This window comes from Anomalospiza imberbis, chromosome 5 (genome assembly GCF_031753505.1).
Source record: "Anomalospiza imberbis isolate Cuckoo-Finch-1a 21T00152 chromosome 5, ASM3175350v1, whole genome shotgun sequence".
Classification (NCBI taxonomy): Eukaryota; Metazoa; Chordata; class Aves; order Passeriformes; family Viduidae; genus Anomalospiza; species Anomalospiza imberbis.
In genome coordinates, this window is record NC_089685.1 from 60,985,120 (window position 1) to 61,011,914 (window position 26,795).

General features: G+C 39.5%; 1 protein-coding gene and 1 long non-coding RNA gene across 5 annotated transcripts; both read right to left on the reverse strand.

The window, feature by feature from the left end:
- Positions 1–12,792, reverse strand: DMC1 (DNA meiotic recombinase 1). 4 transcript variants are annotated; one of them, XM_068191281.1, is made up of 15 exons: positions 12,638–12,792; positions 12,222–12,324; positions 10,536–10,623; positions 9,869–9,913; positions 7,486–7,632; positions 7,103–7,185; positions 6,436–6,488; positions 5,535–5,576; positions 4,253–4,325; positions 3,491–3,582; positions 2,916–2,989; positions 2,711–2,825; positions 1,814–1,874; positions 1,159–1,275; positions 1–701 (listed from the first exon to the last, which is right to left on the reverse strand). In XM_068191281.1, the coding sequence occupies exons 3-15, from the start codon at positions 10,590–10,592 to the stop codon at positions 632–634; spliced, it is 1,029 nt and encodes a 342-aa protein (XP_068047382.1). In that variant the 5' UTR covers positions 10,593–10,623; positions 12,222–12,324; positions 12,638–12,792; the 3' UTR covers positions 1–631. The 4 variants fall into 4 exon arrangements, with proteins under 4 accessions (XP_068047382.1, XP_068047381.1, XP_068047378.1 ...); XM_068191280.1 differs by lacking the exon at positions 12,638–12,792 and having other exon boundaries at positions 12,222–12,329; XM_068191277.1 differs by lacking the exons at positions 12,222–12,324; positions 12,638–12,792 and adding an exon at positions 11,084–11,241.
- Positions 12,793–13,875: 1,083 nt separating this feature from the next.
- LOC137474575 (uncharacterized) lies at positions 13,876–16,226 on the reverse strand. The gene is made up of 2 exons (XR_010999411.1): positions 15,806–16,226; positions 13,876–14,394 (listed from the first exon to the last, which is right to left on the reverse strand). It is a non-coding gene; the product is annotated as an uncharacterized lncRNA (long non-coding RNA).
- Between the last annotated feature and the right edge of the window lie 10,569 nt (positions 16,227–26,795).

Consider the following 26,795-nt stretch of genomic DNA (forward strand, 5'->3'; position numbering starts at 1 on the left):
TTCTGTTCTAATTCATAGTCTTTATTTTTAACTTTAATAAGAACAGGTTTAAAACATTCTGTCCAAAAAGTTGAAAATGCTAAATAAAAACATGAACATTATCTAGTCAAGATAAAAATATTTAAAAACGTATTCTTAAAACTACTCGTTCTTCTACAGTACGTGAAAATCTGTCAAGTTCTTGAGCTGTTGTTCCTCCCACTGCCTTTTCCATCTATATATGTCAATTTTATAACTGAGTTTATTACAGTTCTGTTGCATTTCACACTGTTAAATTCTACCGCTTAGACACGCTCTTTGAAATAAATTAAGAAAGAGTATGTTCACTCCCGTGTGCAAGGACAGGTTTGATTTTCACAAAAGATAGGAAAAAGATTCTAAGAACAATTCACAATCTAATGGCTTAAATCTTTGCATGCCAAAAGTTCAATTGAAAAACAAAAATCCTACATGACCAAAATTTTAGTCCAGTAAAACTGAACTGTACAAATTCCATCCCAGTGTTCTCCCAAAATATCTTAAATATCTCCCAAAAGCTACAAATGCAGCCAGAGGTAGTTGTCAAGCTTTCACAAATCTTCATCCCAGCTGCTCAGCTGGTTTTAACTGTATGTTTACATCTTTTTTTTACCTATTCTTTGGCATCCCCAATCCCTCCAGTGGTTATTGCAAATGTGGCTTCGTTTTCAGGCATCTCAGGGCTGGGAGAAAAAGAAACAAGAAACTTGTGGATTTTTCCATGTAAAATGCAGTTGTGAAACAGTCTCCAAAATGTTGTGGGTGTGAGCAACCTGGAATACCTCAGTGCCTTTATACCTATGTGCAAACTGTAGAATGTGATCGATATCATCAGGATCAGAAAATGTGAAATTATCGCGTCAGGAAAACTTAGGAATTTAACATGTTCAGAATTTTCCTGCCAAGGGACCACCAGTCCTACCAAAGTATTTGATGGTCTTCATTAAGAGCTGAGCACCTAGTAGGATTTATGATGAAAGATTATATTATTTAATGTATGCAATGTGCAAGACAACTTTAATCAGTTGTTTAATCTGTTACTTAGTTTGTCCTTTCAGATTTTCTCCCAATGTACCATCCAGACAGTTTCTATACCTTGAACTTTGTCACCTTCCCTCCTGTGAGGGAAAAGTTGTTTACCTGTCGTAGATCTTTGCAATACGTAGCTCCCCTCTCCCTTTCCTCAAACTGATCCTGGTAGTCGAAGCATGAGCAAGGATGTGGCCCCCGATGGGCTTTTTTGGGTCTGCCTGAAAGCTGAATTAGCAAGAAAATTGTGGTGATTCACTGTGCAAATTCCAGAGGTTAATACTGTGATTAACTGTCAGACTGAGCTCTATTCAACTCAGTAACAAATAATCAATAGGGAAATACGTTAGAAACTGGACTTTTGCACACTTGTCTCAAGATAATCTGTTCATATATGTTCAATGCTGGCATCATTTTCCTGTCATTACATTCAAGAGGCTCAAGAAATACACAAATATCACATATGAGCTGCTCCAAAGGAAAATGTGGTGCTTTTTCAATATGTTTTAGCTCATTTTCTTTGTTTAAGTCACAGTGAAATCACACCACCAGCCAGCAGATAAACATAAAAAAGCTCATTCCAAAAACTGGGAGAAATTTCCAGAGGTCATTTATGTATGAATTCCTAATACCACAGGGAACAATGACCAATCTGATCTTTCATTTCAGTGCCTTTCACTCCTTACAATCTCAGTTCTCATTTCTGTTAAATACATAATACAAAGTACAGGATTTTTTTTTTTAAAGAGATAGAAAAATATCTTACGTCATAGTTGCTCCTGGGTCAGCAGTCATCTGGTTGGTGACAAACACGGCCACGTTATATTCTGCAAGAGAAGACATTGCAAAGAAAGTAGACTTCATCCAATTAGAATTCCAAAATATTCTCTCATCCATGGTAAAAGCAAGGTTTCTGCTGAAGTACTCCAAAATTCAAATGAATGAGAAGAAAATATTCTTTATGACCGATGGCTGCAGTTAGTCTCGACACAGCCTAGATTTGCTCTTGCATGGCTTCAGATGTAATACACCAAATATGAGCACTTTCTACAATTCCAGTGAACAAGTCTTTCTCAGTTCCCATCTATTCTCTGCTGGCTCCCTGTCCTCAGCTCTCTCTCCTTCCCTTTCTCTGTTTGCATTTTTTTTTTCTTTTTACTTCAGGAAAAAAGCATTATTCATTCCTCATCAACATTTCTGAGACATTCCAAAGAGAAGGAACTCTATTCATCCTGTCATCATCCTTCAAAGCATTGCAAAGTACTGAGAAAGTGGCAAGAGGCATGGCTTTTTCATTTCTCTATGCCTTCATCCTCTTTCCTCTGTCTTTCTTTTGTATTTAGACTGTTGAAATTTGGGGAAGGCAATTACTCTAACTGAGTATTTGTCCAGTTCTACACCCTATTATGTCATTTAGGGCTTGAGAGTATTTCTAGAAAAACTCTAAATGTTGGAAAGTCCAGAAGTTTTCTCAATCTGTCATCTTGAAATAATATATTATCAGTTTGATCTTTTTGTTAACTGACAGAGGTGTAAAGTGAGGAAAGATCCCTGGGCCAGTACCTGATTGATAATACACCTGGACTACTAAGTCGTTGTGCTACCAAAGCTACTGGTAGTGACTTCAGCCTGTATTTTCCAAATCTTGCAATGTTTCCCATACCTTCTGATATTTTTTGGAGCCTTGACAACATCTGAGCTAGTTTCTGTTGTCGTTCGGCCAACTCTCCGCGACCACTGAAATCCACACGGAAAAGTGCCATTATGGAGTCAATGATCTGCATTGTAATCATGCTAGGTAAGTAAATATAGTGAAAGAAAACAGGAACACTTATTCTGAGAACAGTAAGCATACAGAAGTCTTGTACCAATAACTTGAAGATACCAGCTTCCTCATGGAACTTGGCTGCTACGTAGTCAAGCAATTCCATCTGATGCTCACCTAGTGGGAAGCAGTTGCCAAGAGAAATAAGGACCAGAAAGAGCTCTGAAGGAACACAAGCCTGAACTTTAAAATTCCACTTTAAATGCCCGCACTGGTTATATTTTCATTGCCAGCAGTTTTAAATCCAGTGCCCAGCAACAATCTATTTTGCAGGTTTCAGTTTCCTCTCACCCATCTCACAAAACTTCTTTGTGAAAATCTTCACTCTGCATGAAGACAACTTTTTGTTGTATTATAAACTGAAAAGCAATATATACATTTTAATTTAATGTTGAATTAAATGACATACAGAAAATGTTTTAATCTTATTATTTATGTTTATATTGCACTCTTAAAGAAGTCTTATTTCAAAATTTCTTGAAGTTTTAAAGCGGTGTCTTGTGACAGAGTGTGTGTTGAGCTGTTAAACTGAGAAGTGTTAATAAACTGAAAACTATTAAAATAGGTACCTGAGAGAAAAAACCCTAGATATCATGCCAGTTGCAATAGTGGTCTTACTGGTATATGCACGTGCATAGAGCACGTTGTCAAGTACTGCCTCGTGGTCAACGTTGAAGCGATCAGCAATGTCACGCAGGCGGTCTGGTCGGCTTGCATGAGTCAGAGTTAAGGATTTCTCCTAGTGCAAACCATGCTCTGAAAATAATAAAACTCCATTCCAAAATAGGACTATGGGGGAAAAAAAAAAGAAGACTATTTATTTTAGTCCTAGAGAAGACTGACTTTTTGTCTTCAGGCTGTCCCACATACCCTAAAGATAGTTTAGGGCTCACGATGGTAATTGTTTTGTGTTTAGGGTTTGAGGCGGGGGGGTTGACATATGGATATCTGTGCTCTAGGAATTCAGCTGTGAGCAAAACCTGTTTATACACAGTCTACTGCAAATGTGAAGTGTTAAAAATAGTGTTTAGTACTTAGATAAATTTATCTTGAATAGAAAAGCTGTTATAACCTGTAGGAGGCCTACTAGATCTCAAAAACACAAAACCCCCAGAACAAACAAACAAAAAAAACCAGTTAAAATAAAATCCAATTCCTAACTAATTGTTCCAGCTTATATTACATCAAATGTCAAAAGAAAATCTCCCTTGTGGGCCACTATACACTGTGCGCTCCATGATTTCTGTGCCAGTCATGTTTTACATATATGAAGCTTCCTTATGACAAAATGCCAATCATAATGTTTTACATGTATGAAGCTTCCTTATGACTAACTTTCCAGTTCATCACACCTGTAGCTTTTAACAGTCAAAAAGATACAAAGTGTTTTCAGTATCAATGAAGATAATCTTTCCACCTGTGTAGCCATTTGGTCCTGGGAGCTGAGCTGTCACTACAGAGAATCATAGAAGATTAAAATGAAAAAGCAAGAAAAATATTTTCTTAATCCATCTATCATTATTTTTAAAATAAAATGCTACTGTTTATCCATATCACAAAGAACTGTCAGTTTTAATAAATGTGAAAATCAGGAGTATCTTGTCTTACTGCCATCTTGAGACTAAGCTCAAGCCGCTTTTCTCAATTGCAGATCAGATGAGATTTAATTAATGGTGTCAAAACTGTTTTTCTCAGTACCATCACTAAATCTGTGTATTTTAGGGATATGATTAGTGAGTTCTTACACACAAAGTCTCTTCTTAATCCTCTGCCCAAATTAATTCTATTGACTTAGTAGGCACTTTTTCCAGCTGCAACTCATATGATCAAAATTCTTTGCATATGAGTTTTTCCTGATATACAAATAGTTGCTGATTGTGGGTTTAGTCTCTTTGGAGTGAATAAGCTAAAAGACTCAATCCAGTTGTAATCATTCATGCAAAAGGGTATGACTCTGCTGACCATTACACTGTACTAACCAGAAGAGGCCTTGTTTTTCCAGAACATGCCATATTTCACTTTACAATATAGGGGGTTAATTTAAGAGACTTTGCCTACTCAGTGTCTGGTAATTCCAGCAGCATTAATAGTTTTATAAGGTATTGTTTACTACTCTTTACACATTGAGAAATATCTCTGGGAAATCGGAGTCCTGCTGTTTTTGGCACTGCCCAAATATCGTGACTGCCAAAGTCTGTTTATCCAGTTACTGACAGCTGGTAGTACCCTTTCAGTGCCCTTTCAGAATGTCATACTCAGCAAAACCTCTTGAAACCAGGACAGTCATAGAGAATTTTTTTTTTGGCTGAGAAAAAAATTTTGCCTCTGCCCTTTTATGAGCAATGCCCCGTTTACATGCGACCCATATCTGTGCTCTGCTTTTCCAGATGGTGTGTTTCACTGTTTTTTCTAAGACAGCCTATTATCTTCACTCTCCTTATGGCAAAACTTTCATGGATGTGAGCTCTATTAAAAAGTAACCATTTATATGAGTTCTCTACTCAAGCACGGTTTATGGCAGTAAGAGTCACCAAGGTCTGTTTCACTGTATTTGTAGAAATAGAAGATTCTGACTTTTTACTCTATGTGTTTAATTCTCATAGACTTGTAAACAATGGATTCACTGAGAAGAAACATCACTATTTTAAGGTGTTATACCTACCACAAAGAGTGTGAGATAGCTGGGTTTTGCCTGTCCGGAACTCTGTTAAATAAAGAGAAGGAGAAAAAGAGTCAGGGTTTCTTTTTCCAAGTTTGACAGATTCAGGAATTACTGCAGTTAGAAACTCTTACTTACAACATTCACCTCAATCTCTACCTTTTTAAATCATTTAACCTCAATTTCTAAATCATATTCTCTGCAGGAGAAATGTGTTACATGAAAAGCAAAATCTGAAATGCTTTAATTTGATCGTGCTTGACTGCTGAAGTTATTCTCCTGTGTATGGAAGTTAAAACCATATGGCAGCTGTGGAAAAGTGATAATGGGGGGGCGAGGTGGGGAAGAAATGGTTGATTCCATTAACCTAGCCCAGTTTCATTTCCAGTAAAATGATCAAGGACAAGCTTACAAATTTATTAATCTCATTCTACCAAAACACATTAGCCTCCAGTTTATCTCTCCTAAAAGGAAGATGACTGTGTTTTATGAACTCTTATTGCTAAAGTGTCAAGCACCAACTAATTAGGTGTCCTGTAACAGTAGCTTAATTGTAATTCCAAAATCTTACATAAAATGCAGTGTACCTTCAGTGTGCATAACAAAAATACCTTTTGTGGCAATTTTGTTACACTGCATCAGGGAGAACTCTGGCATGTTAGTAATAGTCTTAGTAATGCTATGTGGTGCTGAATTAGCATGCTCAAACTTAGCTGCAAGCAAATGAAGAGGAAAAACTGGAAGACATTAAGAGAAGTGGATTATTTCTCATTGCACTCATGCAGATAGTCATCTTTGTAACTACAGTGTGGTAAACTTTATGTAAGTAATCCAAGTTGAACTAAAATCTAAATAAAGTTGCAATTCTTTGTTTGGTAATACTCATTTAATGTGGTTCTCTTACCTCCAAAGGCCTCAGTGATTGCCATGCTTTCAATCCCACCACCCAGAAGTTTACTGCAGAAACAAAGAGGATTATGATATAGTTAAACCCAAAAAAATCACAAGAGGAAAGTAAAAAAGAGACATTTTACTACTTTAAGGAAAGTAATTTCTGCCCTAATGCCCTTCACTTGATGCATTAAGTGCAGGGCACTAAATGATTGTTGATTCATAAAGAATTAACTCTGTCTTTTACCTCCCTTTTTGTGTGCAAGGGAAAGATCGATAAAAATTATTACTGGAAAGAAAGGAGAGAATATAATATTGAAAATAATATTTGAAAATAACATTCCATGAAAATATCTCAAGGAAGGACTTGAAGACTTGTAATTTTGATCTGAAACCTGCAGATTATTTTTATAGGTGAAAAAATTATACTGTCAAGATTTCTGGATGCCAACTATTTATTTACAGTGACTGTACGAAGTCCAGTTTCCTCTCACAAAAGGAGTTGGTTTTGGTGCTTATTGATGTAGACTTCTTTAAGCCAGCACTAACTCCAAAAGCAGGGGGAATCTATGTGTCCTAGCTGAGTATTTATTCCCTTATATTTCTGTATCTCATTAAAGACAATTAAGATGATTATTGGGAACATTTGGATAAAGGAAGGATATAAGAGATAAGCTTACTCAAATTCCTGGCTGCCAGTAGAAATATGAAATACCATCTTCCGTTTTTCACTGTACTCAAAGGCGGTGAGGAAGCCTGGTTCCTAGGGAAGACCAAAGAGAACAGGAGAGGTTTAGTTTAGCTTTAACCTGAAGTTAAAAGTGAAATATCCCACATAAATATCTTTTCCCCCTAGCCTCATTCCCATGGGTTGGGTATTAAAAGCACCACAGCATTCGTCTGGTTGTTGTGGAGTATAAAATATTATACCTTAGAGTAACAGGCAGAATAATTTTCAAAATTATTTTGATGATGCAGTGGGAAATCTGCTAAGAGAAATGTTGCACAGCATTTTGGAGAGGCCAGCATTAAATTCAAACTCTCAGGAAAGTGACTGGCTTACAACAAGCTTGTTTGCAGCTTCTTTAATCTTGTCCACTTTGGCCTCTGAGAGCCCCTTCACATTGCACAGTGCCCTTCTTGTGGTCATCTGGATTCCTTTGATTGTGCAAATCCCAACTGCCTTCAGCTTTTTAATATCTGCTACGTTCTGCAAAGAAATTTCCCTTCTGTGAGTACTCAGGACAGTAAACAACTAAAAGGTGAAGTAAACCTTTACAAAATATTTTAATTTACATTCATATGCCTCTGTTTTCACCAAGAAAGAAACTGATTTACAGTAAATTCTTCATTGTGTATTTTGTGACACCAACAAAACAAAATTTCGAGTAACATTGCTGTGAGGGATTATGGTGCAGAGAGCAGCTTCTGGTGGTTTTGAGAGAAAGATGTCTGGGTATTTACTTCTCCCCTTTCAGTGCCAGTTTTTCTAGCTCAAAGTTGATAGGAAAGAAACAGTACAGAATTATTTCAGATAGTGTGGACCTTGGACACCCTGTGACACTCAGTCTGTCCTTGGTCCCTTAGCACAGATAATCTGTAAACCAGATAATCTGGTGGTGGATAGTTGGGAGCTGGCAGGTTCACTGGAAACTGAGTCTAACTGCTGTGCTGTTTCTGCATGTGCAGTTTAAAACACATGTATCCTGCAGATCTGACTGACACTTTAGGCTGGAGTGAGCTCCTTGTTTTTCATAAATTGGGAACAGCACAACTTCAGACAGCACCCTACTGACATATTTTACCTTCCCTCACCTCATTTTATGATTCTGCCATCACTGGAAATGTAAAAGCAAGAACAGATTACTCATAAGAAAACATACTATGTGAAAGGTGTGGGATAATACATCAATTTACCATTTCTGGCCAAGATTTTTCTTTGAAAAAAACTATGAACTGGACATATCATCAATTTATCTAGAGTGTGTGGGTACATAGAGCATAAGAAGGGAGGGGGGTTGTGTGAGAAATTAGTCATGTTTATTTTGAAGCTTATTTCTCATCCTGTGATGTGTGTGTGACACTCAACAGAGGCTGAGGGGTAACAGCACCTTAAATCCTACCAAACACTTTTGATCATCAAATCACAGTCTCAGTTGTTCTAATCTGATTCTCCTTCTGGGCACACTGGAAGATCCAGTATATATTTTTCTCTCTAGTCCTTGAAAAAAAATTCTAAACCCACAAAAATTGTTTCTCCAGGTAAATGAATTTAACATATATAGGTCATCCTATGTTTGCACAAAGCTTTTAGCTGTCAGAGAATAAAAACTTCCTCTGAGGTTTAAGAAAAACCACTTGGAAGAAATAAAAAAAAAATGGAAAGGAGCAGAAAACCTTTCTAACCCCAAAAGAACAGCCTAAGCCATTATTCTTAGTTTTCAAACTCTTTCATACATTTGTATCATTCTGTGAATGCCATGCCTTGTTTCATACTGACAGGGTAGTACAGCTCCCTTCCAGCTCAGGTCACCCTCTTTGATCAACTTGCTAAATTTTTTAAGCAAGAATTAGTTTATTTTTCCTATATTTCCTATTTTTCCTAGTTATTTTCCTATGTTGCCCCATAGTTTGAACACCCAACCATGTGATCCTTCTTCAGAACTATCTTTAAAACTGCCAATGAACTGCCAATTAAAAAAAAAAAAGCCAACAATTGCACTGCTGACATGGTCAGCCCAGTAACTACAGTGCTGACTCATGATGAGTCATTGTGATATGTCCTTCCCATCTTTATGTGTCTGTAGTCACCTTTATTAAATCTCACATTACTTCAGGCAAACCCAACTTTTTATTCTGCTTCTATAACTCTGATTATAACACAATTCCAATCCACGAGCCAGTCTCCTAAATAAACATATAATTATTGTAATTCAAATAAATAGGTGATGTTTATGTGATGATGCTAACAAGGATAGGAATTCACATTTGATGAGGAAAACTAACCACTTATTTCTCTAGCTACTAATATTTTCCTCACTCCTACTCTACCCCCTGCACCAGCACGCTGAAAATAGTATAGTAACAATTGTCACAGTGTAATTTCACAGGCACCAAAAATGCAGGAGTAATTACAAAGATTGGCAGGAACAGGAAATAATCTATCACAGTTTTCAAATAAATTAGCAAGCAGTTGGTTTTTCAAGAGTGCTAGGTGCTAAATACTCTGAGTATCTTGACACTTTATTTAGGAATCTGATGTGAATGAGATTTTCTAAAAATCTGTCTTACCACCAAAGGCAAAATTTGTCACCACTGACTGAGATAGAACTTATTGTAAGGAGGAATTTTAGTTATTTGCATCAATGTACATACAATTTTGAAAACAACCTTACAGTAGCTTTTGAGGGACAATTCTGCATGATCAAGTGATTGCTAATACTTACAATTCCATGCTTCTGAAGCAGATCAATATCCTGAAAAAAGGATTCCTAAACAAAATAGCAGAAACAAAAATAGATGTTGCTTTTTCTTGTTATTACATCTATCTCGTTACATGACTGTTTCAGATTTGTAAACATTTATTGATTTTTCACAAATAATACATAACTTGTTGGACAACTGAAATAAGCAAAGCCATAGTGAGCCAAAAAGGCCTACATATTTCCTGTCATCTTCTCCATAAAGGGTATCTTCACAGGCAATTAATCCTCTGCTGTGCTAATAAAACTTGTGTTAGCATCATCATAATCTGCAGCTTTTCTAACATAATTTCTCACTCTTTTCATGCTGATGATCATTCTTCAGAAGCAGAAAATTAACTGATAGTCCCCTTGCATTTAATACAGAAGTGTAAAATATGATAAAACAGTGATAATCCCATTAAAAACTGTGCACAGCTTTTGAAAGGTTAATGAAGATTACTTGAAAAGCCAGGCTGTACAGGGATGAGGGGAATGAGATTTTCTTGGTAGTAGACTGGAACAAAATTTTAAATGCATTGAACTCCCTGATGGCTTTTGGGGGCCTCCTGTCCCTCCATGGGTTTCTTAAGACTATCAAAATACCTTTGAACATTTGCTGCCCATAGTTTTCAATCAATAACAAATTTACCTCATCCTCCTGGTATCCTGGTTCTTCTTGGACTACTTGATCCTCCATGGCCTTCATTGTGAAAGAGCATGCAATAAAGTATTGATCACTAGTGGGAAATGCAAACAAAGTCAGTCATGGGGAGGCAATAAATGAGTAAATGTCTGTGAAAGGACTGTTAAGAAGTCCTCGAACTACAGAAACATGTCAGTATGACATCATATATAGATTTAAATTTGGATTCTGCTTCCAACTCTTCATTATCTGACCTACCAGACCAAAAGGAGAAAATCTATGGCTTACCACTCAGATGAACCAGTTTGGCTAGAAAGGGCTTCATAGGTATTGGGAAAAGAGATCTCATTCCCTTGTGAGAATCTTGGGTCAGAGATGAGTTTTGGAGGTGGGAAATTTAAAATGAATTCTTACTAGTGGAATTTATTGTGGTAAGAATGCTAAATGCAGTCTGTGTTTTTATAATAAAAGTCAGCATAGTTGCAGACAGAATGGGCAATGGGAAGGCAATGTAACAGCTCAGCCTCTCCATCTTTATGTGACAGAAAACCTACAGAACAGTGCTGAGAAGGCTACAGCTCTTTAGTGATGTATCTTGAGAGCAGATTATTAAAGCTGTATTTGTTTTGAAGTTCTTGCTGAGGTTCAAAATGACCAATAAATGCTGAAGACATGCAGGTAATGGCTGTAAGGAGTACGTTTGCATGGAGAGAACAGAGAGCTCATTTCATGTCTTTTCATGGTTAACTTGCCATGTCTGGACTCCAGCACAGCTTCACTGCCTTCTCTGTGTGACTTGCTATAAGCAAGGCCTAGAACTGGAATAGGCACTTAGTGACACCATGGTCAAATGAGCAAAGTGTGACCTCCTTAAATTTTATGAATGCAAGAATAGTGAATACAAAGTAGTTCCTTAGAAATATGATCTTACAGCCAAACTACTCTATCATTTTTGTGGTTTTGTAAATGGGTTAAGTTGCTTCTGTTTAAATTGTGAGCTTACACTTGGTGTTCTGGACGATCAAAGGTTTTGTAGTCCACCACATCAAAATGTGTGCATATATTTACTTGCTCATTTGTTAACAAAATCCACAAACTATAAGATGGGCTATGTCTAATAGATGTTAGGATAGTTTAAGCTAAATATCTGCAAAAGGCCTTTTTTTCAGCTTCTAAATGGATACTAATTTGCTTGCAATAATCCTGTGCATATAGAGGCTGGGAAAGAAAGGAACAGGATATCAGAATTTCAGAGTTATCTTATTCTGTTAGTATTTAATGGAAATATTCTTATAGAATTGGTTGTTTGTGACAGTGTCATGATATATTTAATTTCTATTTCAGAATTCTGACAATTATGGAGTAACAAAGCACGCCTTCACATAATTACAGTAAAATACTAATTAAAAAATACTTTGGGAAATTTGAAAAATCCCCTAGCTTCAAATACTGAAGGAAGAAAAACAAGTAATGCAAGAGGCATTAAAACTATATTACAATCTCCTTCTTCATTAAAAACGTCCTCACAAAATGCACATAATCCTGCATGTCAACCACCGCTGAGCAGGTTATGGGATTGTTCTCCTACTCCCCATCCCTAGGCAATTGGCATCTCACAGCAGAAAAACGAGGCAGACCCAGACCTGTGCCTTCCTGCAGGCTATTAGGGAAAATGGAGAAATTATACCTCACCCTATTAAAAGCGTTAGGTATGAAAAAAATCCTCCTGCATAGTCAAGCGTTGTCCTGCTGCTGTTGTGTGCTGGCACACCTGAAGGATTCCAGTCACCACTGCCTGCAGTGAAGCAGATAACAGGGTGAAGGTCTGAGACAACAGAGCAAATCCATGAAAAACCACCAGCAATCTTGTGCCACCTCAAGTACCAAGGGCAGGTGAGCAAGACCTGGATACCGTGGTGTCCTTCCAGCCTGCGGGTGTGACAGGGACCCACTCCCTGCAATTCCCGCTGGGCTTGGGCCGGCGGAAAACGGCAGCAGAGCTCGGCTCCCCGGTCAGGGGCGATCCGACCTGCCCCAAGGGGCTCCACGGCGCGACCTCACATCTGTTGCCTCAAAGGAAAATAACTGATTAATCGTCACCAACACACGGATTTATTCGGCTTTTCCTTGCCAGCTGCCTCCTCATGAGATGTACATTTCTGTTCCCAAAGGGCGAGGGACCGCTGAACCTCCCTCCCCCAGCAGAGCACCGTAAATCCCCATCAAAATTAGAAAAGTAATTAAATCCCCAGCTCGTGCCCGGGCAGCTCCGTGGCAGAGGGAGGGTGCAGTACCCGGGCGAAGGCTCCAAGCTCGCCGCGCCGCCCGCCTCGCCCCTCCTGAGGGCACGGCCCCGCCGCCTTCCCGCCGGCGGCGCGGGGCGGGGCCCTGCGGGCGCCATGAGGGCGGGCGCCATGAGGGCGGGCGCCATGAGGGCGGGCGCCATGAGGGCGGGCGCCATGAGGGCGGGCGCCATGAGGGCGGGCGCCATGAGGGCGCTGCGCCTTCCCTCACCCGCCCCCGCCGAAAGGCGCCTCAGCCTCCGTCTTCAATCCGTCCGTCGCTCGTGGTTTATCAACTGCTGTACTCGCCGTCCACCAGGAATATCGCACTGCCCTCACTCTACAGCTGGGAAAGGCAGCATCAGTTAAAACCGCGTTGGTTTGGAAGGCGTTTAGTTCAACGCAGCTCTGCCTTTTGTTTTTCCAGGGTGCCGCTCACGCGTCTTCCTCAACACACGGCGTTTCTGGATTGGATGGCCAAAATCTGTCAGAGAGCTGAAGAGAAGTGACTTGGCTGGAGTCACAGGACAAGAAAATGAGACTGAGTCATACACATGACTTAATGTGCCATTTTAAAAGGATGGAGAAGGTGCTTCTTAGGATACGAACACTTCTGCGAGACATCTGCAGGCTTCTTGGAGACAGTATTTGGAAAGCAGTCGCCCGTTTTAGCTTGCCTCTGGTGGCACAGTTGGTAGGGACTGCATGTCAAGGAGACATCACATCTCCTGCGAGCAGGAGTTCCTGGCTGCCCCTTGTGTGGGCTTGGCGTGGCAGAAGGGATTGGAGCAGCATCTCAGCCTGTTTCAAGGGCCTTGTGAAAACTTCCCCACCCTCTGCCTGTGGGAGGTTAAGGGCACCTTTTCCAAGCCATTTCTTAGCCAAGTCAAGAAACCAAGCAACAAAACCCACAGCCCTGTGCCATCATCAGCACACCACAGAAGTGCTTGTAGGGTCCCCATTCAAAACACTGAGCGATTTCTATAATTACCAAAAGTCCAATCCTGGGAGCACAAGGCTTTGTCTATACAGAGGAAGCGGCTGGCACAGCTTTTGAAAACCGCATTATTCTGCAAGAGCTATTCCAGAAGAGCACTTAGGCAGACAGTCCTTTAAAGGTGAATTCCTGCACAAAGTACGCTTTTATTCCAGAACAGAATGAAGAGGGTGACCCCTCTGGTGCTGCTGAGCAGCTCTGCAGCAGAAAATGCCTCCCTCTGTAAACAATCTTCCCTTCATTATCCTTTTAGTTTGTAAAATGGTTCTCAGAAAGGTCAATGAATGCACAGAATCTTAAGACCATTTCCCACTCCAAAGAGCTACTTTGGGCAATAAATTACATTCTACAACTTCAAAACATTGTGTGATCATTAATTGCTCATTCGGCTTCCAGCTGCTGTTGTACAATAACCCCGCAGAGCCCATCCTGTTAGACATTGGCCCAAATGAGTAGAGGCATCCCTCACTCTTCTCCTTCCACTTTCCAGGTTCTGCTGTGACCAGTGCATCTCCATCCCTGAGGGACGTACTGGAATGAGACACACCACTGTGATACACATTTCCTTTCACTCGAGATCTTGTACCTGTTTGGACAAGAACCAAGTCAAACCATTACCATAAAACATTAAGTTCCCAGCTGATTATTTTTTTCATCCTCAAAAACTTCATCCGTGGGTGCAGTAGGGGAATCATGAGGAGTTTTGTTGTTGGGGTTTTGTTTTCTGTCTCTGGTCAGAGGTAAGATGAGCAGCAAAAGCTCTGTGCATACAGTGGGTCTCAGGGTAAGAGTGGCAAAATATCAGATCAGCCAAGCTTTGAAATTCAGACTGAATTAACAGGAGAGCTATATTGTTAAAATGGAATCTCTGGAAGGAATAGAGATGGTACTGGGGGACTGAGTTATGTCTCCATCACAGTCTTGAGATCCTTAGGCTAAGCCTTGACAAAAGTATTCAATACTACAGTATTGGGAGTGATCCTGCCTTAAAAAGACATGTTAAAAGGTAGATTTTGCTACCTCTAATTTATTTTGAGTTAATCACTAAGGATTTGTTATAGGATTAGAGATCTCCCTTCTGTCTATCAAGATGTCCTGTCCAGACCACGGTTCAGCATTGCAGCTATGAAGGAAGTGATGAATTAGCGGGCTGTGCCCACTGATATCAAAGAGATGACAGGTCAGGTCAGGAACACAACAGATTGTATGTGACTGGAAAAGAAGATAGCAGTAATATCAAAACACCAACTAGAGAATTCAGGAATGGGTATTTTTCTAAATGAGAAATAAATAATCTGTATGTCAACTATACAATCACAGTAAGTGATAGTAATCCAAGCCCCACAATATTCACTATTTTTATAGGTGATTGTGAAATTAGAAATTATTTATATATATAATTAAGAATGACATGATAAAATAAAAAAATAAAAAAAGAAAGCAAACTGGAAAAAACAAGGCCACTTGCAATCTTTGCAAAACCTAAACCAAGTTAGAGGATTTATGGAGACATGCATCAGTATATCACGTGTGATCTATCAAAAAGACAAAGGAGATAAGAAAAACCATCCATTCTGAGAATGCACAAGGAATATTTTCTTTAAGATAAAAAACAAACTAATAATAGAGAACAATAGGACTGAAAGAGACATCAAGAGATTATCTATCTCAAAGCAGAGTCTAATGTTCATTTGGCTGGGGAGGCTGTAGATTTTCTTTTATCTTTTGAGAAAGAACTAGATCATTTCAGTGCTTGCCTATCCTTGCCATTACCCTTGTTGTCTACCCTTTACTATGCCATGCAATTTTATCTGTAAAAAATATGCAATATTCCAACTAACTTCTACTTTTAAAAGTTTGGGTAACTGAGACTCTAATACTTGCATGCTTTTTTACTACCCCAAAAGTGAAAAAAAAAAAAAAGCCCAGCATAATCACTTCTAAAAACATGCCCAAACATGGTGGATTATGTGATAGTGTGTGCAGCTTGCTCTTACCTGCTCCTGACCTTTGGGGCTGAAACATGCAGCCCTGGAATAGGGTATTGCCCCTTTCAGTAATTTTCCATAAGCTTTGTACTGAATGTGCAAGGCCTCAGGACTGAGATTTGTCAGGTTTGCTTTGTTTGAACTTCTCTGGACCCTTCTGTATCTTTTCACTGGTTAACTGTGACAGCAGTTTCCATAATTAACCAGGTCTAGGCTAATTTGTTTTACTTCTGTTTATCTGTGTGTGGTACAACCATCATTTTATATAAACAAAAGTAACAAACAGTTATTTTGTGTAGAAAAAGAGACTTATGGCTAGCGCAGTGATGCAGGGCAGAGAATTGCAAGCATGGAGCAATAGCAGAAGCCTCGAGAAGTGGGGGCACAAGATTTGCTGAGGAATACAGGGGTATAAAGGCAACAGGCAAGGCACAGGGCTGGCCTGGTGGCTGTGAACAACTCACCAGTGATCAGTCAAAGAAAAACTGAGCTGAAGCTGGATTTAGGGGCAACAAAGAGAAAAAAAAGAAGAAAAAAGTAACATTCATAATAGGCACTACATACCATTAAATAAGATGTAGTGTGGTACTGCCTGGTGTAGGTGCAGCAAAGCTGGGGCCCTGCCAGGATCACCTTGCCATGCCTTTTCCAGCCCCAGTGTTCCTGGAGCTGTAGGCTCTTGGACTCTCTCAACCCTAAACCTAACCCTAACCACTACCCTAACCCTTTGAGCACATTTCTTACCTATGCTAACAGATATTTAAAAAATACATTTTTAAAGCATCTTTCTCATTTTTAATACTTCTTTCTGCTTGAGCAACTGGTGCTATAACCTTTTACGGTTTATCAGTCTCTGCATAAAAAAAAAAAGAATCTCTATTTTAATCACTATAGAAAAAAAATGAAATGCAGTTGGCAAAATATATTACTCTGAATCATGAAATGTATACTTTGGGAAGTGCAGGTCTTTTTTTTAACTGTAAGAGCTTTCTAGATAGCTGTTGCAAATTCCAGAATAACTGCTCTTTACTAGCTCCACATACATAGATTTTTATTCTGGAATAAGTGCACCTTGTTCTACTTCAGCTGAATATTAACTTTATGATAAACAGAAGTAACGGACTAATTATGAAATAAGACTGCCCACATATGTAGCTAAGTGGGAGTAGTAATTGCAATTGCATATATCTTTGTTCATTTGAATTACCTCCAAGATCAGATAAAAGTAGGATGAAGAAAGCAATAATAAAATTTATTTGATATGAAACTGTTATCAGTCTTCAGATTTGGTGACAATGCCTCTGAGAAGCTTGCATTTGAATCAAAGCTCACTCACAGCCCTGGTTAAAGTCCATGGGTAAATATCTTCATTTTGCTAAGTAAACCAGAAGAATTGACTAAACAATCCTCTGCTCACAGATTAAATGGGAAGCCATTCCCCAAGGGAATGACGTACATCACATGGCCAGTCCCTGGCACCAGGGGCCTGATCACTGCCTGATCATGGCCAGGCTCCTACACTGCACAACCTAATACCCCATGTTCCAGCCCTCAGAGAGAGCCTGAGCTTAGCTTTAACCCAGCAAGGCATTATGATTTGCTTTTCTCCTATTTGTATTCCCTCTGGTGCTTATCTGAACAGCAAAAAAGGAAAGATGGAATCAGGCAGCTGGGAGTTGAGGGAGAGAGCGAAAGACTGTCTTGGCACAGTGCTGGATCACTTTTGCCATTTGGTGGACTGTCGCCGTTCCTGTAGACAGAGGGACTTCTCTGGGACTGAATGCAAATACAGGGGGTAGAATTTGTCTGGCAGCAGCTGAGCACATTGGTGCCTAATAAAAAGTGAGAGAGAAGGAACAAGGATTTGTTGCAGGAAGCTGAGTCAGAAATCTTGATTTAACTGCAACAACTCATGAGAAAGGGAGTTAAAACAAGAAAATGTTTCAGTGCTGCAGAACATAGGCCTCTGTGTGTGTATTCTTCACAAAGAGATTCTGACTCCTAATGCAAGCAAAGTTGGAAGTACTGCAAATACTGTCTTAACTGTTATGGCCAAAAGAGTCAATGCTTCTTTAACTTATTCACACACTAGCACTGAAAATTAGTCTGAAAAAGACATGAAGCAAAGCAGCTTTTTGCACCAAACATAGGACAGCAGAGTTTTCAGTGTTACAGCTGAAAAAAGCATAATTCATTGAATGTCTTTTTCTCCCCTTTAATGCATTCCAGCTCAAAGAAGCTGAGTGCTTCTGTTGTCAAGTAGGGTGAATAATGACTTTGTGTACACTGCTCTGTTTTGTACTCAGGACAACATTTTCATTAGCATGACTCAGAAAGAACAATGTATTTAAAGTGCAGCTGATAGAAAATTTTAAATTTCTAGGTCATGGCAAATTTCACTGGTCACATAAAAAAAATATGTATTACAGGAGAAACATTTTTAAATTCACGTTTGGAAGAAATTCAGCACTGGTATTTGAGACATTTCTTCATTATAAAAAACCCACTAAATTTTGAAGAGCCTCTGCTTGAAAAACAAATAAATTTAACAGTCTTCCCACATTCCTTATCAGTTTGGAAAAGCTCAGGTTTTCCAGCTTAGCCTCTCAGTTGATATCAGCTTTCCTTTTAAACCAACCATCCTGCAGAACTGAACATGCTCCTCCTTTGGCCAGTTTTTCACTCTTGGCTTTGCCTGCTGTTTCCAACTGAGTTTGTATGTAAACCATAGATAAAAACCCCAATCTTGCTCCATTTGTATTCCGTATGTTTGCCAGGCTATTGGCCACAAGAGATCATAAGCAGTTTGTTTTTCAAACCTCAAAACTTGGATAGGCATTGAGTGCATCATCATACAGTTATTTTTACATTAGAATAATATTTAAAGGTCTTAGGAATTGTAATTGGTTTTAAAATACTGCTTCCTTGATTTTGCTACAATAGAGCCTTAATTTTCCATAATGGTGTGGCTAATGATTTTCTTCAATCTTAAACCTTTAAACTTCAGAGTTTCATTAGTCTGATTATTCTTTTTTAATTAATTGTTCTCCTTTCCATGGATTACCATGGTTTCTTTACCAGCCTTATTGGTAAGTGAGTTCTTTATTAAACACTTCTCTGTCCATATCTGATAAAAAAGCTGTTAATCTCTCTTTCTCATGTTTTTGCTGAATTGGTGATTATAAATGACATATCTGTGTTTCTGAAACTCTGTGCAGCTGCACAACTCCTACTCAATAACAACTCCCACTGGGGTTCAATATACCCCAGTACTTTCTACTGCAGTCATTCTTCCTATTTTGTCTGTCCTGCACTTTCGTTCTTTCACTGGATTATTAAGGCAGCACTTCCTGTTTTAACAGTCAGGCAATCCAAGACAGAGGAATAGGTCAGAATTTCTGAGACCAGAGCTCACGCTCTGTCAAAGGACCTCTGTCCTTTGGACAATGAGCATCAAACAAGAAGGAAGTTGTAAGACATTCAAATATTTGATTTCAAAATTGTATTCAGTATTGAACTGCAGCCATGAGATGTTCCTAACTGACCAGCCACAGTTCCTCAGCCTCAGCTATCACATGCCACTGATGCAGCAGAAATAAACTGGTGATAAGAAGCTGAAGAGAACAACAACCATCTTTCATCCTGGGCATTTGTTAGAAATGACTGAGCGGTCTTGAAGAACCTTTTCTAAAGGTCTGCAGATCGGCTCAGGATTCTGAATTGTCTGGGTGAAGGTTAATCCTGAGTATCACTTGAGGAAGAATTCAAGTATCTTTGAAAGGATATGGGACCTGCTTCCCAAGAAAGGAGTAATATCTTCTCACCCATTCTTCTCAGGAAGACAAAAGGGTTTAAGTTTTAATGGGTATGGACCCTACTTTCTTAGGGGCAGAATCTGTGAGAAAAACTGAAAAAATGCAACACTAAAATGTGCAAAGCAATCCCACTTCCACACTGCCTTTACATGAGCAACTGCCCTTAAGAATCTTTTTTTTTTTTTTTTTAATTACATTGTGTATATGGGTGCTAACAAATCAGCTGTCAGCAGGAGAGAAAAATTAACTCAATCTATGACATCATGGCCTAACCTTCTCAAACACTGTGTCACCTCTCTAGGATGAGGTGCTATTTTTAGTCCTCTAGTTTCAAACATACGTTGAGACAGCTTCCAAATGCTTTCCTTCTTATCCTTTCAAGCTTTGCATTATATACCTGGAAAAGTCACTGGTTTATATTTTACTTGTTTGGACTTAGAAGATTTGCTTGTTTGATGAGGATGGTACTTGCTAGAAGCTTGTCCATGTCTCAGTTCCTTCAAGAGAAATGAAGGCCAGAAAGAATTTCAGTAATTTACCATATTGTTAGGATGAATGCCTTAATTCTCATGCCTTCTCTAAAAAGTCTGGCCCATCTCCGAGTGAAACATACCTATCTCTAGGGCAAAATACAGCAGCACTAGTGCTAGCAGCACCACACTGCAGCCATGGGAAAAGGAATAAAAGCATCCTCTCCTGCTGAAATAGCAGGAGAAATTTCAGGGTCATAGAAGGCAATTATAGTCTTGCAAAATAGCCATGAAACCAGGGAATGTCCTTATCTAGTAAAAAGCGACTGATGGAATTACTCCATAAAGCTCACAGCCGAGTCAGCTGTCTCCAACAGAAACGAGTTTAGAATGTTTCTTCCTTCAAGATTTATTGACTCCATAAACTGCTTTCACAAAATTAACAAATCACAACACACTTGTGTGTTTCAGTCTGTCAGCGTGTATAGAAAATGAGAATAGCATCACATGGTTACTGTATTTTTCTAAGACAGTTTTATAAACAAACTAATTTCTCCCAAATTCCACTCCCTGCATAATGCCCTAGTGAAGTATGTTTCCCCCTTGCCACTCCACGGTGACAAAGCAGCACCAGTTAAAGGGCTTTTTCTAACATGCTGTAATGACAATGCCCTGCCTGTGGCAAGAGGAATGTGGCTAGCAGCGTGGCAGTATCACTGGGATGATACTTAAACATAAGCAAGGACAGGGATTCAAAAAAATAAAAAGTGACCTGGATTCCATCAGCATTGCTCTAACAGTGACTATTTAAAGAAAAAAAAGAAACCAAACTCAATTCAACTTGGTCAAGAGAAGACAAATATTTTGCTTCCACTTGTTGACAGACATGTGGCAACACAAACTTTCATTATAAAAATATGTAGAAGTCAGCAAGTTGAAAACTGAGTAAATTGTGTGTTATGCTGAGAGAAGAAATTGGCAGCATGAGTAAATATAAAAGAAAATGTTTATACCTAATTCTAGATTTTAAGGAGAATAGCTTGCTCTCCTGCCAGCTTGTTTTCAAGGGCTCTGGATTTTAACAGAGCAGACAGACTTGTGACTGATCACCTATTCCTTCTCACCCCACCTCCCCTCCCTGCTTCAATGTACAATACAGGAAAATTCACAAAGTGTGTAACAATGTAGGCATTGTTCTTTACTTCTACTTAAGAGCAATATAATTCAGTTTCATTCCAAAGCATTTGTAGTGAAATAAATGTTTGGCTCTGTGAACACTAGCTTTGAATACCCTCAACAGGCTTCTGTATCCGGTTCAGTGTTCCCAGCCTCTGACTCAATGCAGCCTGTGTGCATTTACCACTACCATTCCTTCCACTCTTCATACTTTCTTCCATGCTGCTTTGCCCAAATATCCTTCCCTTGCTTTTTTTCCTTCTGCCTTATACTCTCTTAGCTCCCTGTGCTTAGAGCTTTTCCATTTTTTGTGTGATAAATAAGCATTTTTCCTTTTTCATAAAACACTAACAAAAAACATGTCAAAAATTCCCTTGGTTTTCTGTTAGACATTTCAAAGTGATTTCCTACTCTCTACCCAGCTACAGTGGTCAAGCTGTTGCATTATGCTCCATCATCCAGATTATTCAGGTCTCAAGATATCAAACCAGGAATTAAATCAGGGGCTTATAATTAAGCAGTAAAATTTTAGTGGTGGGCACCTGCAGTTCTCATTGACTGCAAAATAAGTGCCTATTATGGAGCATTTTGGAAAGTGTCACTACTTACCTAGGTGACTAAATATCAAATTAGGACATTTGTTTTGGATACTGCAATCCCCATTTTTTACTGGCAGATTATCCTTTTCTGCAGCCCACTGCACACTGGCTCTCCTGTCCAATTTCGATTACAAGTTTTCCCGTGTTCTACACTATGCTTGACATCCTTAACATGATCCCTGGCAACAAGTTATCACTACCAGTTGTTTAATCTTGGAACTGAAGTAGCATATTACTTCAACTGTAAATGAATGAATGAATTGTGAGAACAGCCTGTCTGCTGACCCATGAAAACAATTTCCCTTTCTTTCAGAGTGACAAAATTTAAACCTTCAGAGACTAAGATTTTCATTTGGTTTTTTCCCCAAAATTAATCAAATTACACAGATGTGTGAGCTGGGAACCACTTTCTAAATATGACAGGCCTTCCCTCCCATTAAAAAGATGAGATTCTTTACAATATTTAAGCACTTGGTGCATAAGTCAAAGTTAAGTATAATTTTCCCTGTACCACATTCTTCCCTTACTTCTTTTCTAAAGGAAATGTCTTGTATCTTGGATCTTGGCTAGAGAGTACAATATAGGCAGTGAGTGTTGCCTGGGGAATGATAACCTGCAACAAATAAGAATCCCTGAACAGCAGAGGAAGTGGAAAAGGTGCCTGTGGCATGTGTTTGAAATTAGAGTGATAGAACCTCTGCCAAGGACTTCAAGAAAGTCTTTCTGAATGGTTACAGAACTCCTGTTTCATGTCATCTGACAAATTAATGAAAAAAAAAATCCAACAAACCCAAACTGACAACCTTTTCAGTTATAGTAACAAGATGAAGAGTGTTGAGGAACACATTCAGTGCCAGTAGCTCGGTGTACAGCTGCAGTGTCAGCCACAGGTTGGGCTCTGGGCTGTGAGAGCCCCAGGCAAGAGGCCAGGAACTGGCGCTGAACCTTGGCACAACAGAGGGCACAGGACCTGTGGCACAGCCAGGTGACCGGACACTGGGACACAGCAGGAGCCGAGGACTCAGCAGGAGGAGCCAGGACTTTGTCACACAGAGATTGGGAGGGTATAAAACCCGAGAGCTTTCTTTGGGGTCCCTTCTTGGAGGCACCTAGCTTGAGCCATGGTTAAATTATTTTAAGGATCCAGATGTCTGAGACTCTACTAACAGAAATCTCAGCTCGAGCCAGTAAGGAAACCTGGTCTGACTGCGGGAGTGGGGAGGGTGTAGGGAGTCAAGTGAGGGACCCTCTGGGTCACTGCAACAGCCTGCTAAGAAAGAGCTTCAGTCCCAGGGTGACTGACAGAGTGGCTTCTGGATGGTTAGACAAGGAAATTTTCCTTAAGAGCAATGAATACTTTAAATGAAAGCCTGAACTTCTGTGACACGTCCAGTTGCTGGCTGCACATATTTGTGAATATATTTTTGTCCTGCATTCCTATCAGTCTTACCAGTCTTCTCTGAACTGCTTCTCATCTTGAAGGAATCTGGGGAAGGAAGGCAGAATGAAAAACACAGTTCCTAAGTTTAGTATCCATGACTTAGTTTATGTTTTATTTTCAGTTTCAGAGAGAGATTACCCTCCATTATGGCACATTTGGCTTGGGCATTTAATGCAAATTCAAAATTTATACTCTCAGGGTCCGCTTTCCCTTGTGAACCAATGAGCTTTAGTGCTGGTGAACACACTTGACACTGCGCAGCTACTTGTATGACAGTTGTTGACCTACCAAGATCACCTTCTTCCTGGTCCTAATATGTCTCATATTTGCATCCCTTGCTACCCCAGGGAACAACACAGAACAGGAAACCAAAACGAATCAGATTTCCTATTTATTGCTGTAAATACTCCTGTACTCTGCTTTCACAGGTCTCAAAGAAATGGGTTCTAAATTGGCATCCTGGAGTAGTGCAGACCATTGGTGAGCTGCTGTCTGCATTCCTCAAAAGCCTGAAAAGTAACGTCATCTGCATATACGCTGGCAGCAGATACCCAAAAGGACTTTCTGGGCCACACAATCCGTTGTCATGTTGTTGCAGACAATCCGTTGTCATGTTGTTGCAGACTCCACATCATCTAAAGACCACATTATTTCCAATTTTTGCGTTTGATAGGAGGCCATCCACAGGCATACCTTTCTAACACAAAGAATTAATGTAAAGTAACCTGTAGATCAAGGCATCCTAGGGGGAAAAAAGACCACCCAGGTTGGATACAAAATTCTTATTTTGATTAGTAGGGTCTAGGGAAAACGCTTACCTCAGTGTTCTTATGACTCTCTTTGGTGACAGCAGTTTGTTCATCTTGAATTTTTCTGGTTCCAGCTGGGAATCCTCCCAGTTAGTGGAGCTTCTTGGAGTGTGTCTAAGTGAAGGTACAGAAGGAATGGTGAAAGAACATGGAAGAGGAAAGAATACTTAGCACTTCTCTCCCACCTTCATAGCATGCTATACACACTGAGCTTCACAGAATCTCATCATACAGTTTATGATACACAAGTGTGCTTGTTTGTACAGGCAAAGCACAGCTGATGCTCTTCTGAGGCCTGAGATGAAACCACCTTGGCAGGGAATTTAGAATCCAGGCCCTGTTTGCTCTCCCCTATAAACAACACAGCAGCACAGTCCAAAGGCCAAACATCTTGTCTCCAGCAGCTGCCAGTGGTGAAGGGTTACAACAGCACCAAACACCAACCCACAAGAGATGCTTGAGACCCTTTCCCTGGTATTCCCTTTTCCAGAATCTGCTCGTCAGGAACATACAGACTGGAGGCTTAAGTTTCATCATTTCCTGGAAAGTGAGCCATGGAAACAGATGACTGTGAAAGTAAGAGACAACGAAAAGAATGAAATATTTTTTCATTCATGAAAATGTGGCAGATGTGGAAGCAAGCAAAGAGTAGCCAGGTAATAGGAACAGAGTGAAATAAAGCTTAACACAAGCTTTCACTGCTATGTGGGCTGCACATGCTCTCTGAACCTTTGGTTTCCCAGTCACCAAGGACAGCCTCGTGACAAACTCTTGTCAGGAAGCAACGGATTCTCTCCAGAGCATGTGAGTGGCTCAACTGCTTGGGTATTCGTGTAAATTCTTTCAAGTGAACAGTGTGGCCAGAATGGTGAGCAATGATTGGGAAACCTCAGAGTCCTGGGACTTTGCATATTTCATGCATGGCTTCATTTACACTTTTTTTGCTTCTTAGAGCAGAGGATACATGTTTTCCATGTTAGTACACATTAGAGAGGCCAAAAAGCACAAATGTAAACATGTTGTATGTATGTGTGAATCCAGGGAAGGAGGGCAGAAACTGAGTTTGAAAGACAAGGGGTAACTCAGTTTGCAACTGAGGGTAACTTACAGCTTGCAGAAGCTGCATTTCCTGACAGGAGCAAAACTGTTCTCACCTGTCATCCATTCTGAAATTGCATTGCAAAGCTGTGTCTTGCACTCATCAGTACTGAAACATGACCATGGGAAACAAGCACAGAAGCGGGTATACAAGGCTTGACTCAGCAGTGAAGAGAAAAATAAATAGGGTTTAAGGAAAAAATAATGACAACTCTACATCCTTTTTAGTCAAGAGATCATGTACACAGTGTTCTTTTGAATAACAAAGTCTACATTTCAGCCAAAGTAATGACTGCAGCTTTGAAAAGCCAGTAGGGTAAAAAAATAAGGATAAAAAACATTTCTCCTTCCTCCTTTATTTAAAGGTCTGGTTAGCAAAATAGAACAATCAGAAAGAGTGTTAGTGCAGCTATTCAGAACTTTAGGACACTATAAAAGCCAGCTGTGAAAAGTGAAAGAGAATTAAGAACCTGTGAATAAGTAACTAAAAGAGAGAAGGCAGAGGCAAAGTAGGCGAAGGCATATTTGCTGGCTGATAGAGGGCACACATAAGGGATGAAAAATATGACCTGTGCTTTACTGCATTTTATTATTTTTTAGGTTACTAAGATCCATCCAGAAGACAGAAGCATGAACTGCCCTGGCTATCACTCAGCTATTCAATGAAGGGTACCACCTGTGACAGACACTCCATTATCTCCAAAAGTCATGGCATCCGTGATAGTCAGATATTGAGATATTTGCGATAATTAATTGATACTTGCACAGAACTCTGAAAATCTCAATTTATAGGATAAGCATTAATTTCAGATTACTTTTGCGCGGATGGGTTTCTCCACTTCTCTTCATTCTCCTTGTGTTTTCTTTGCCTAGATATAAGCACTGGAAGGAGGCCTCCTGGTGGTGGAATCTGTGACAGTCAAGCGGGAGGAAAGCACGTTTCTTAACAAAGCAGTGCAAACGGCTCTTCTGTTATCTCTTGAGTTAGCTATAATGAAATAAAGAAACAGAGAGAAAAAGAAGTGTCGCCTTTGTCAAGAAAATATAGGTGAGGTATTTAATATCTAGAATTCTAAAAGAAGGGACGTCTTTAACTGCACAGCACTGAGACAATAAGAATTACCTCACTGCTGAAAACTTTATTTGGGCAGGGAATTAATTTCAATATGCCAAAAAGGTTTTAATTTATAGGTTTTAAACTCAGTCTCATTTAGTCCACCAGGTGTTACAGATAGGTAAGGCTTTATAAAGCCTTACCTATTCATAACAACCAGGCAATGTAGCAACTTTCAATACAAAAACGAAAATAAATACTCTCTGATGTCAGAGTAAGCCTAGAGTAAGTCTACTGAATTCATCAGTCAATGGGTTTTCCCTGTAATTATTGATATGACAGAGAACAATAATAATCTTGCAGCGTATATGAAAAAGCAAGAGAAACTCTATGGAGTTAAAAGCAGCTCTGAGAACATCTAAGCTATAGATTCTTTATCACTTTTGAGCCAAAAAAGCTGAAGAAGAGGCTCCAAATTAGGCTACCAAGAACAGCTTGGGTCTATTCCAAAATTTCCACACTGCCATGTGCTACAGC